Below are 12,099 nucleotides of genomic sequence, written 5' to 3' on the forward strand. Positions count from 1 at the left end.
AACAAAACCAGTCATGCATATTTTTTCTGAATTTATACAAACACTTAAATTAGGTTGGGCTGGTTTATGTTTATGGACAGAGGCCTACAGATCAACATAGTAAAGGAGCTCATCTGTGATCCTGAGTTTAAAGCCAGTTTTTATTCAACTTAAACTTGGAACTAAGTTGTAAATAAATCTGAAACTGAAACTTTGCTTGTGTGTAAAAAGTGATTTCAGAGCCACTCGGTTCTCCCTGATAGAAACTGTTTACCTTCAGTGTTTTGTGCTTCTGATCATTTTAATAGACGTCAGCGTCACTAATTAATGACGTTCTATTAAAAGACTGGTTTACCAAGACAGACGCTGGAGGACTTTCACCTGAAATGAGTTCATGAAGCCAGTCTTGTTATAAAAATGATAACAGGACATCAGAGCCAGAATTACTCTTTTAGTACTTTTACTTTATACTTAAGTACATTTGAAGGTAAATACTTTAGTACTTTTACTCAAGTGGAGGTCTAAAGGGAGGAACTTCTACTTTTACTGGAGTAATATTTTACCTTGGGTATCTCTACTTAAGTATATGGTTTGTGTACTTCATACGCCACTGGCACTTCACACCACTCCAGCAGACAGTTGGCATTGCACATAGTAACCTTAGGCTTATGTGTGACTGCTCAGCCATGGAAACCCATTTCTTGAAGGTTCTGACTCTCTGTTTTTGCTCTGATGCTGATATGGTCTATGTTCATGGCTGAGCTGTTGCTGCTTCTAGATGCCTTCGTTTCACAAAAATAGCACAGTTGGCTGGGGTAGATCTAGAGGGGCAGAAATCTCAGACTGACTTGTGGTAGAGGTGGCATCCTATGAATATTTAAAGTCATTGAGATCTTCAGTACTACCCTCCACTGCCAGTGTTTGTTTGTCTATGGAGATATTTCTATTTCATTAGTAATGTATGTGGCTAAAACGCCTGAACTCAATAGTTAGGAGGGGTGTCCACATACTTTTGGCCACACATTGCATATATCGTTATATGGGGGTCCCTTTCGGAATGACGCACACACAATGAGACAGTTTGAGGTTCTTTGTAAAACTTTATCAAAAATGGGAATTTGACAGTAGTGAAGACTTTGGCACCTACAGTACAAAAAAACCTTTACACTCTCTTAATCATTAGAAAGAAAACACTTGAACGAAGGGATAAATAAACCAAAACAAAACCATTAAAGAAGAGAAATTAAATCAAATTACATCAAATTACCAAAATCAAGTGTCAGAATCTAAAAACAGTGCTGGCTTCAAACAAACTTGAGCCGTAGAAGAGAGGAAAATACATAAAGGACTAAATAAAACCTGGTGCGAACCTCAAATGAAACTCCAACATTCTCACAAAAACAGTGCTTGATTTTTAGACTCATTCTTTTTGTCTCGTACGCAATTACAAAAATAGATTCATCCACTGATTTGTTGTAATACTGGCGGGGTACTTTTAAGTCTGCCTTCAGAGGCAGATGGACAGCCATGGTCGGTCACTTCACAAGCTCTTCCCATATAGTTACAATTCAGTCTGTCACACTGTGGTTAAATTTAATATGTTTCTCTTTGGTTGCCTGTTTGTAAAGTGTCTTTTTGTTTTATAAAGAATAAAAAAAGAAAAAAAACTGACAGCCAATCAATTGCCTCAACAATTCCTAACAGTGAATGAGAAGAATAAAAAGCTATCGCTATGGAATCGTGTGGGCTGTCTGATTGGCTGAGAAGCAGCAGTAGGACGGCGGTGGCGATTATGGTAACCAATAGGAAGGCTTTAAGGCGTTATGGGGTTAGTACGGTCTCACATACGTCACATGTCCATACAGAGCCCCACTTAAAAGGAGAGGGGGTGGGTTAGAAGGAAGGCCTGGAGGAGGGGCTCGGTCACTCTCTGGGATGGGGGTTGGCCACGGCATCAGCCAGAAGCTCCGGTCGGAGGCACTCGATGGGGCACTGAATGTTCTGGGGGAAAAAGAAGTGATCAGTTAGTCTTAATCTGACAGATGTGGTCACTCATTCTCCTTAAATAACTAACTACAATGAATAGCACTGCCTTAAAGGAACAGTCTAGTCTAGAGAATTGATAACAGTGGTGGTGGTAGGAACCAGACGTCCACCTCTAAAGGCTCCCTCACAGAAAGTTCCTACATGAAATGGTTATGAAGTCACTGAGACTCTTATGATTGTTTTGAGAAGCTTTTTCCATATTTTCCACAATTTTACCACGATCAATATTCCATATAAAACACTTGTAGGTTCTCTGGTGGTTCTGGATGGTAAATAGTGTCTATATCTGTGTTGTAGTCACGGCGACGCCTGGTTCCCATCACCACCACTGTAAAGACATCAGAACCACTTCACACCAAACTCTGAATGTGGTTTCTGGCTTTGGGAAGACTGATTACTATTTGATGTACTTATATCTGAACTGCCGTTAGCTACATCAGCCTTATAGCTCTAAAGAAGCAACCTTCACACACTAGAACTGCCGTTAGCTACATCAGCCTTATAGCTCTAAAGAAGCAACCTTCACACACTAGAACTGCCGTTAGCTACATCAGCCTTAAAGCTCTAAAGAAGCAACCTTCACACACTAGAACTGCCGTTAGCTACATCAGCCTTAAAGCTCTAAAGAAGCAACCTTCACACGCTAGAACTGCCGTTAGCTACATCAGCCTTAAAGCTCTAAAGAAGCAACCTTCACACACTAGAACTGCCGTTAGCTACATCAGCCTTAAAGCTCTAAAGAAGCAACCTTCACACGCTGGAACGGCCGTTAGCTACATCAGCCTTAAAGCTCTAAAGAAGCAACCTTCACACACTAGAACTGCCGTTAGCTACATCAGCCTTAAAGCTCTAAAGAAGCAACCTTCACACACTAGAACTGCCGTTAGCTACATCAGCCTTAAAGTTCTAAAGAAGCAACCTTCACACGCTAGAACTGCCGTTAGCTACATCAGCCTTATAGCTCTAAAGAAGCAACCTTCACACGCTAGAACTGCCGTTAGCTACATCAGCCTTAAAGTTCTAAAGAATCAACCTTCACACGCTGGAACGGCCGTTAGCTACATCAGCCTTAAAGTTCTAAAGAAGCAACCTTCACACACTAGAACTGCCGTTAGCTACATCAGCCTTAAAGCTCTAAAGAAGCAACCTTCACACACTAGAACTGCCGTTAGCTACATCAGCCTTAAAGCTCTAAAGAAGCAATCTTCACACGCTGGAACGGCCGTTAGCTACATCAGCATTAAAGCTCTAAAGAAGCAACCTTCACACACTAGAACTGCCGTTAGCTACATCAGCCTTAAAGTTCTAAAGAAGCAACCTTCACACACTAGAACTGCCGTTAGCTACATCAGCCTTAAAGCTCTAAAGAAGCAACCTTCACACACTTAACATGTCTTGTTAGCTGCATTAGTATCGTAGCTCCAAAGAAACAGACTATACCAGAGACGTTACAAATGAGGAGACGGTCACTGGTTAAAATATGAATAAGAACGCTTGTAATGTCCATCATGGCGTCTGGTCACAGAGAAAGTCCTTCCCTTCAAGTAAAAGAGCCAAAAGATCTGGTTAACACCACAAGTGGAAAAGGGTTGGTGTCATTGTGGCGCTAGCGGGGAAAACCCCCACTGGCAGTGGAGATCTAGCCAAAACAACCCCAAAAAAAAAAAAATCACTTTTCACACAGATTTTACCAGAAATGTCAAAATACTTTTTAAAAAGGTAATTTGACTTTAAGTTTTAGGTATTTTGGTCTCTTCTCATGGAGTGAGAGTGTGGTATTGTATGGCTGGAAATAACTGCCTGGCGGTGTAACAAGTGAATAACTCTCCTATAAGACTTTGACTATACACACTAAGCATGTGTTCACTGACTGACTATATTTGTAATGAAGCCGGTGTCTGGAAATTAGATTTTTGTCAACAAATCATTCCTGTGATTTGAGTTTTTTTGCAAGTGTAAAGATTTAGACACACAGCAGAAAATGCTAGCAAGTGAAAACAACTCAAATGTAGTCAATATATCTAATATTTCTCTTTCTGAGATTGTTGCAAGAATATTTCCTTGCTTTTAAGTAATTCTCTTATGAAAGTGTCCCACTGGCAGATCATTTTACTTGCTTTAAACATTATGTCTTGACACGAGCTCAGCTTCATTATTTCTCGAAACAAGTAAAACGTTTTGCCAATGGAAGAAGACTTTCACTAGATGAAACTAGTAATTAATTGAGACCAATACAAATGTACAGAAACAGGTCTTATAATTGAGGATATTCTTACAATAATCTCATAAAAAGAAATATTTGGTATAATAATTACATTTATGGTGTTTCCACTTGGTAAGATAGCATTTTTTGGTGTGTAAATTGTCCCAGTCAATGGGATTAGCGCCCCCCCTGCTGTTGCTGCTGCTGTGTTGACTGTAGACTCACCACTTTGCGTACGGTGCCATCGCGGTAGCGGCTATAGGTGTCTGAATGGACCGGCTTCAGCAAACCTGCATCGACCTCAGCTCCTGGCCTTCTGCAGTTCTCACAACGCCAACCCTGACAAAAAACATACACGTTACACACTTAAACATTCATATATATTTATACCCGAACACTCAATTTTCAGAAATGAGCTGTCAGGGATGTTTTTTCTCTCAAATCTATATGATGAATAACCCATCACATTATTCCCATTGCTGTAGTTACTCCTTAGTGAGTTATGATGACAGAACAACTAAAACTGAAATTAACCAGAAAGGAGCACCATACAATTCAGCAAACAAGACGGCTGTGAAATGCCTTACAGGCTGCCTGGAACAAAGCCACATTCAGGTCCAGTATTGAAAGTATGAGCTCAACCTGATATTGTCCCAGTTTTATGACAATATCTGGAAGGACATCTTTAAAACATATTTGGTTGTAGTTTGATTGGGTGAGACAATGTAGGTCCAATATGATCTTTTTTGAACCTATATTTCATGAGAAATTGAGGAAAGTAAAAAATCCAGCAAATGTCCGATCTGGAGCCAACTTTACTGCATTACTTTTTCTGGCAGAAGGATTTGCCAATGTTAAAGCAAAGCTCATGCGATGTTCAGGGCCCCTTTGCTTAACTTGTTTTTACCTATTTTGCAGAACTCTTGTATAAAAACAATAGAACATAATCATAAATAACATCACGGCTGTGATGCAGCCAATGGCAAGTAGCACAGATCATCATGAGACCGAATATTTCAGCCTGCTTCATCGTCCACTGCGGCTTCAAAGGGGCCGGTCTAGAACGGCCTTTTCACGGTTTTGCATGAAGCCTGTTAAAGTCTAACTTTAATACGTGAACCTTTTTGTGGTCTGATTTGCTTCTTGTTCTGAGCGATGTCATATTGTTTTGTCTGCCGTCTCGGATTAATTTAGCCTCAAATTCTACTTGTTTTTTACCTGCTGTCCCCCATAGCAGGTGCAGGTGCAGATGGCTCCCAGATATTCCTTCTGCCACTGGTTTCCGACATGGTACATCTTTCCATCGTCATAGCATGTGGACGCATCTGTAACCACACACACAAAAAAGGATTTTTGTGCCGTCTTCATTTCGGAGGTCTTGCACAATTCAAAATGACAGAGTGGGTCAGTGGCATCTGAGAAGGGGCGTGGCTTACGTGGCTCGCATTTGAACTCTCCCTTGCCGTTACCGAGGCAGGTGCAGCTCATCATCTGACCGTTTTCTGCCTGTCTGTCCCACTTCTCTCCGATGCGGTAGTTATTGCCGCTGTCATGGCACCATTCTGTTTAAAAGAGAACAGTAGGATTTGAAGGAGTTTTGACAAGTAAACAACTTAAAATATGTCAAATAAACATGTACAGAACCCAAAGGACACCTTATGTGTTTCTATTATGGAAGTCTTGGGACTAGGGAGTTCCTGGATGGCTAGATGGCTAAGCGCCTGGCTACTTCAGTTCTCCAACATTTCATTTAAACTTTCAAAAAAGTACACTATCCAGAAGTATACTGAATTCAGTTACATTGAGATCCACCCACCTAGCTAGTATAATCTCCATATTAAAGCACTGACCAATAGAATGGGACGCTCATGAGCCTAAGGTCACCATGACCGGTGCCAAGCAAGGCATAAGAGGTATAAAGCCCCCAGGATTGGGTTCTCTGGAGTGATGGAGCTCCATCCAAGAACTATCATCTACCCTTAGTACCGGACCTCACTAACGCTCTTATGGCTGACATCAATTCCTCACAGCAATGCTCCAACATAATCTAGTGTCAAGCCTAAATACATGTACTGCAGCAAAGGGAGACAAACTCCCTAATAACACCTGCAGAAACGCTGGAGGAGGAGGCATCTACAAACCACTTTTAGCTGGATTAGCCTTTAATTAGCCTGTAGGGCTAAAGCTTCACAGCATTACGATGGTCAGGTTGAGTTTGTGGTGTTACGTACTTGAAGAGTCACATCTGAAGTGACCGCTGCCCAGGCCGAGGCATCTGCACCAGAGTTTGAAGCCAGTCTCGGACATGCGCTCCCATTCCTCCCCGACGTTGTGGTAGGTAGCCGTGAAAGTGTCGTAGCAGGCATCCTTGCTGGGTGAAACACCCTCTGGGACTGATGTGTGTGGATAGAGAAATGGGAATAATATGATACACATTAAAACAAACAATAATAAATGACATCAAATAGGATTGTATATAAAACAATAACACAATATAGAAACAAAACAGCACATGCTAGTGCTTTACTTTTAATTGAAGTCAATGGAACCAGACGTTTTTAAAGTCGTTCTTTTGGTCCACTCAGTCAATTTACATACAATATAAAGGGCAACAGGCCTCATTTGGAAAAGAAGGTGAATTATTGAGATATCTCTGTTCATACCTGTGTTGCCAGCTGTGATGATCTCTTCCAGGATTTTGTGCTTCAGCGCCCCCTTCAGGGCCTCCACGATAACGTTGTATGAGGCTCCAGAGGTGAGGCCGATCAGCGTGGCGCTGGTGGAGCTCGAGGGCAGACGCATCTATAATAAAGTAACAGGTCATACTTGTGTTCGCTGGATATTACAGGCATGAATATGTTACCATTATCTGATAGAGAACTGTCGGTCCACCTGTCCACGTTTACAGACAACAGTGTGTCGTACAGTGTTTGTAACCATATAAACAACACTATTAGAGATTATTTAACAACTCCACACTGTTTGAGACAAGTCTGTGACGATTTGTGTGTGTGCAGTGTGCATGATGCTAATTGGAGGGGTATAATCTTACCTGTTGGCTACATTAGCTTTGTAACTTGTATGCAAAACTAAAGAGTCAAACTTGATTGGTGTGAAGTCACAGTGGTGGTGATAGGAACCCGATGTCCACTTCTTAAAGCTCCCTTGCAGCAAATTATTACATGTAATGGCTATGAATTCACTGCCAGATGTCTGAGATTTTGTCTTACAACAGTTTGGAGACAAAATATTTGGCCTAAATTGCATTTTTAAATATTTTCATGGAAAGATTTCAAAAGATTTTCCACTATTTTACCATCTTTATATATAAAAACCCAGAAGAAGGTGTAGGTTCACCGGTGGTTCTGGATAGTAAATAAAATGGTTATATTTGTGTTCATGGCGACCCCTGGTTCCCATCACCACCACTGTAAAAACATCTGAACCATTTCATACCAAACCCCTTTGAACTCTCTGTTTACATCCATTGTAAATCTGTGTATTTGCAGATGTAACTGCAGCTACTGGAACATCTGCTAAGGCAGTGGTCTCCAACCTTCCTCCTGGAGGTCTTATCTAACACTAATGCACCTGATCAGCCAATCAGGAACAGCTGAAGAAGTTAATTAGCTGGAGCAGGTTTGACACAACAAAGGCTGCCCCCACACTGACCGAGTTCCACTCACCTGGAACATCTTCTCGTCCTGATGTGTGATGGGGTGGCAGGACACCAGGTAGGCACTGCTCTGCTGGTATGGTTGCCAGGAGATGGTGGTCTGGGTCTGGGCCTCCTGCGGTGTGCCCGTCTGGTTGCCTGGAAAATCAAAAATCAGGCCGTGGTCGGGCCTCTCACTAACCTGCACCACCACAGGCACCCGCACCCCGTCCGGCCCCGCCTGGGGAACATACACCAGGCTCTCCCCAACTTTGGGGATGCGGGGGGGCTGGTAGCCCCCGTGTGGTGTGCCGGACTGGTCTGGATGATTAAACTCTGTGTACTCCACATGCTGTCCGCGTTTGCCCTCCCTCGGTGGGGCTGTGGGGCCCGCCACGTGCACCCGGTTGTCATCAATGTCCACCTCGGGCACATCCAAGCGGTCGTGGGTGCCGTGCCGCGGAAGGGTGGGCAAAAGGAGCGAAGAGTCCTCTGAGCGGAAGAGAGCGGTTAGCAGCAAAGCGGTAAAGAAGGAGAGAAGACTGCAGGAGCTGCAGTAGCACCTAATGGCCAGAAGGTGGGAGTAAAGGTCCAGCCAAGGAGAGATGGCGCTTAACTTTATTCTTTTGGAATTTTATAAAATTTGCGCTTATCCTGAGAGTAATAGACAGTGCAGTACCCATCAAACGTTTGGACAGATTTATGCAGAGAGGTACTTTATTTTACTACACTCCACATTTTCTTCATTCACATTCATGTTTGCTATGATGTAGTTTGTTCTAGGAAATAAATTCTTACCCAGGGATCAATGTTGCTATTTATGTCTCTAAAAAGTTTCAGCATGTCTCCAAAAATGATGAAAAACATTAGTGTCCAAACTTTTGACTGGTACTGATATCTTGTTAAGTTAAATCATCTTAAATCTTTTCTATATATACCTAATATTTCTTATTTTAAGGCCTCAAGAATATAAGATTTTTCAACTTGATTCTAGTTGTTTTCTACTTGGATCTGCGAAATAATATGGACCATTCTTTTTTGTTTGAGAAATATTGTGGAGAATTTTGCTTATTTTGAGAAAAAAAATGCAGATGATTTTACTTGTTTTAAGAAATATGCAGATAATTTTGGTTGTTTCAAGAAATAAAGCAGATAATTTGGGTCGTTTTGAGAAATAATGAAGAAAAGATTTGTTGTTTTGAGAAATAATGCAGATGATTTTGCTTGTTTTGGGAAGAAAATGCTTTGCTTGTTTCATGAAATTAAATTTAGCTTCTTTACTTTTTTACTCTAAGGAATTAATCATAGAATGAGAATTTCACTACATAAAATGTACAGAATTAAGTTAAATATACTTAAAACATTCTTACAGTCTCATAATGAGAGAAATATGTTCACAAAATTAAAGATGATTTCACTTGACGAGATCGTTTTTGTAGCACATACTCAGGAAAGCCAAAAAGATAAAACCAAAATGGAACCATAAGAGAAATCTCATGAAACACTGATCCAGCTTTGGCTTTGGTGGTCAGGATCAGTTGGTAATCATAGTTAAGAACCAAAGGTTCTCCTTTTTGGATCAGTTAAGCTTCAGGCACTGTAGGTTGCCTCCACTTTAATGTAGAATTCTACTGAAAAGCAGTTTAAGCATCTGTTGCCAAGGAAAGGTCTTGGCCTACATTGCATATGAAGCATCTACACAAGCTTTATTCTGCCTCAGATGCATTAATGTAACAGTTTTAAGTGTAACACTGCTGAGCAAAGCCATAACCTAAAGGCAGAGTCAGGCAGAGTCAGGCAGAGTCATGCTAGCAACTCAAAACCTCTTTTGTCTGCTCTTACCATTGAGCAAGAAAAAGAGGGTTTTGAAGGAGTACACCTTTCACCCAGATTTCAGTTTGTGTGTGTATGTGTAAATATGTGTATACTTACGGGTTCTGGCCTTGCCCACCAATGGGAGGCTTCTCTGGGTGTTCTGGAGAGCAACGATCTTAATGATGTATTCAGTGGCTGGTTTCAGCCCTGAAAGGACAACATTTAATTGTGTAAATACAGTTGGATTACAGTCTTTAACTGTATATCTGTATAATGGCCCTATAAGGCAGGAGGAGCTCAAAGTGACCACTGTTTGGATGCACAGGGTAGGCATAGCTAACAAAGTGGATGAGTGTATATGGTCGTACCCGTGATGGTGGCGTAGTTCACTCCAGCATGTGGACGTGGTAGGAGTTCACGTGGGGTGCTGCCAGCCTCCTCATAGGTGATGTAATATCCAGTGATGTGGGTGGTGGGAGGTTGCCAGTTGAAGGAGATGGAGGTGGGGGTCAGAGAGGTGAACTGCAGGTTTGTAGGTGACTGGACGGCGGGCCGAGCTGAATGGACACATAAAAATGTGAGTCAATAAGCACTCTGCTTCGGTTCTTCCGAATGCCGTGTTTACAAGCTCTTAAACAGGGTTTAAAGAAATTAACATTCTAGCTTGGCCTCTCTGGTGCAGTGATTGATTAGTCTGGTTTGGGATAAATGCATCTGTTGAGGAGTTCAAGTATCACACATTATCTTGCGGTGTTCCACAGGGCTCAATTCTGGGCCCTTCATAATTTCTTAGGTATGTGCTTTCCTTTGCTCTCTTTAATTCTTTTTTTTTTTTTTAATCTGTGCTTGTTGTAAGCCCATTTGCACTTCAACTTGATTTGTCTTTGCCATATTCTACTGTATTTTTTTGTAGTTTTTTATTATTTACTTATATTTTAATGAGTAAACCTTGTGCTCTCTCTCTCTCTCTCTCTCTCTCTCTCTCTCTCTCTCTCTCTCTCTCTCTCTCTCTCTCTCTCACTCTATTCTATATATATTATATATATAAAAATGTAACATGTAAACTTGCCAATAAAAATATGCTTCTACCATAATTTAAAAATTTTCTCACTGGTAGAACCAGAGATACACCTCTCCACCTTAATTGTCATTTATCACACATCTTTTGGTGGACAAAACCTGATAATCAGTTGAAGCTGAAGCATGTTTGACAGGGTACCTGTGGTGACGGTCAGGGTGAAAGGGGCGCTGCGGCTGTCTCCATTTAGGGTGTAGATGTTGATTGTGTACAAGACGCCAGGCTGGAGACCTAAAACACAGAAATACATGTTTATAGAAAATACTGTTTATAGAAATTCTTCATTATATTGTCAGTTCAGCTCAAAATGGCATGTTGTCTTTGTTAAACCTGCTAAAACAATTCAGGTTTCATTTCTTCCATTCACTATTAGCCAGAGACCAGTTCTAAAACAAGCAGTGTCTTACCTGTGATGGTGACGCTGCGTGCTTCAGCCGGGATGATCTTCCTGATAGGTGGGTAACTACCAGTGCTGGGCGTGGCCTCGACGAGGAAGCCTGTCATTGGTTCAATCTTGGTGCGCCAGGTGAGGGTGATGCTCGAGTCCTTCACATCTGAGATACGGACACGCCGGGGTGGGCTGACATCTGCAGAGCCAATCAGAAAAGGCTTCCATGTTAGTGTGAAAGTCATTAGCGTCTCCAAAACATCTTCATTTTTTCAGTTCTCTCAGCTCAGAATATACAGAATGCCAGCAGATGCAACTAAGCCTCACCTTCAGCAGTTGTCACTTCTCCGATCAAGGGCCGGCTGCTGTAAGAATCCTTCAGGGCGTACACATGTACCTCGTACAAAGTGGCCACCTACAGACATTTAAACAAAGTTTGATGAGCTTCTTAAATGCAATCTAGGGCTGGCTTTACATGGTGAAACTCACATGCAACTTTACCTGCTTGAAACTTACATGCAACTAAATTTCACTTGAGTTACATAAAGGCTAAATGTAAAGTTGCATGCAGCTCAAAACATGCAACCAGTTGCTGTAAAGTTTCACTGTGTAAAGCCATCCTAAGATTCTTAGACTTTTATTATTTGTTCTTATGTAATGTTTTGTCTAGTCCTTCATGAGTGGTCATCTGGGGTTTCTGACCCCAGAGCTGCTCTTGTCTGGATATTTTTGGTTGTTGGTCCACTCTTAGCCTAGTTAACTGGGTCTGATACACTTAAATGATCCCCCACCCAAACAACATCTGGACAACAGGAGTCCTGTGGTCTGAAACTGACCAATGCTGAATGAAGGGTTGATAAACTGTGCATCAATGGATGGACTACCGTCTGTAATTCCAACTCTAAAGTGGTAGGAGCTCATGAAGAAGCCGTGTG

The 12,099-nt window shown here is 41.6% G+C and overlaps 1 protein-coding gene across 3 annotated transcripts in view; it reads right to left on the reverse strand.

Moving 5' to 3' along the window:
- Positions 1–1,059: 1,059 nt before the first annotated feature.
- The window catches only part of fn1b (fibronectin 1b), a 55,732-nt gene continuing 44,692 nt past the window's right edge, over positions 1,060–12,099 (reverse strand). For 2 of the 3 annotated variants that reach the window (XM_037543822.1, XM_037543824.1), the window contains 12 exons: positions 11,492–11,579; positions 11,184–11,363; positions 10,918–11,007; positions 10,067–10,255; positions 9,816–9,905; positions 7,915–8,375; positions 6,892–7,030; positions 6,460–6,621; positions 5,665–5,790; positions 5,447–5,553; positions 4,454–4,567; positions 1,060–1,980 (listed from right to left, as the gene is read on the reverse strand). In XM_037543822.1, the coding sequence (XP_037399719.1) occupies positions 1,903–1,980; positions 4,454–4,567; positions 5,447–5,553; positions 5,665–5,790; positions 6,460–6,621; positions 6,892–7,030; positions 7,915–8,375; positions 9,816–9,905; positions 10,067–10,255; positions 10,918–11,007; positions 11,184–11,363; positions 11,492–11,579 (1,824 nt within the window). In that variant the 3' untranslated portion in view covers positions 1,060–1,902. The remainder of the gene's footprint in view (positions 1,981–4,453; positions 4,568–5,446; positions 5,554–5,664; positions 5,791–6,459; positions 6,622–6,891; positions 7,031–7,914; positions 8,376–9,815; positions 9,906–10,066; positions 10,256–10,917; positions 11,008–11,183; positions 11,364–11,491; positions 11,580–12,099) is intronic. The other variant, XM_037543823.1, reaches the window with a different exon arrangement.

The sequence above is a fragment of the Pygocentrus nattereri genome, chromosome 12, assembly GCF_015220715.1.
Source record: "Pygocentrus nattereri isolate fPygNat1 chromosome 12, fPygNat1.pri, whole genome shotgun sequence".
Classification (NCBI taxonomy): domain Eukaryota; kingdom Metazoa; phylum Chordata; class Actinopteri; order Characiformes; family Serrasalmidae; genus Pygocentrus; species Pygocentrus nattereri.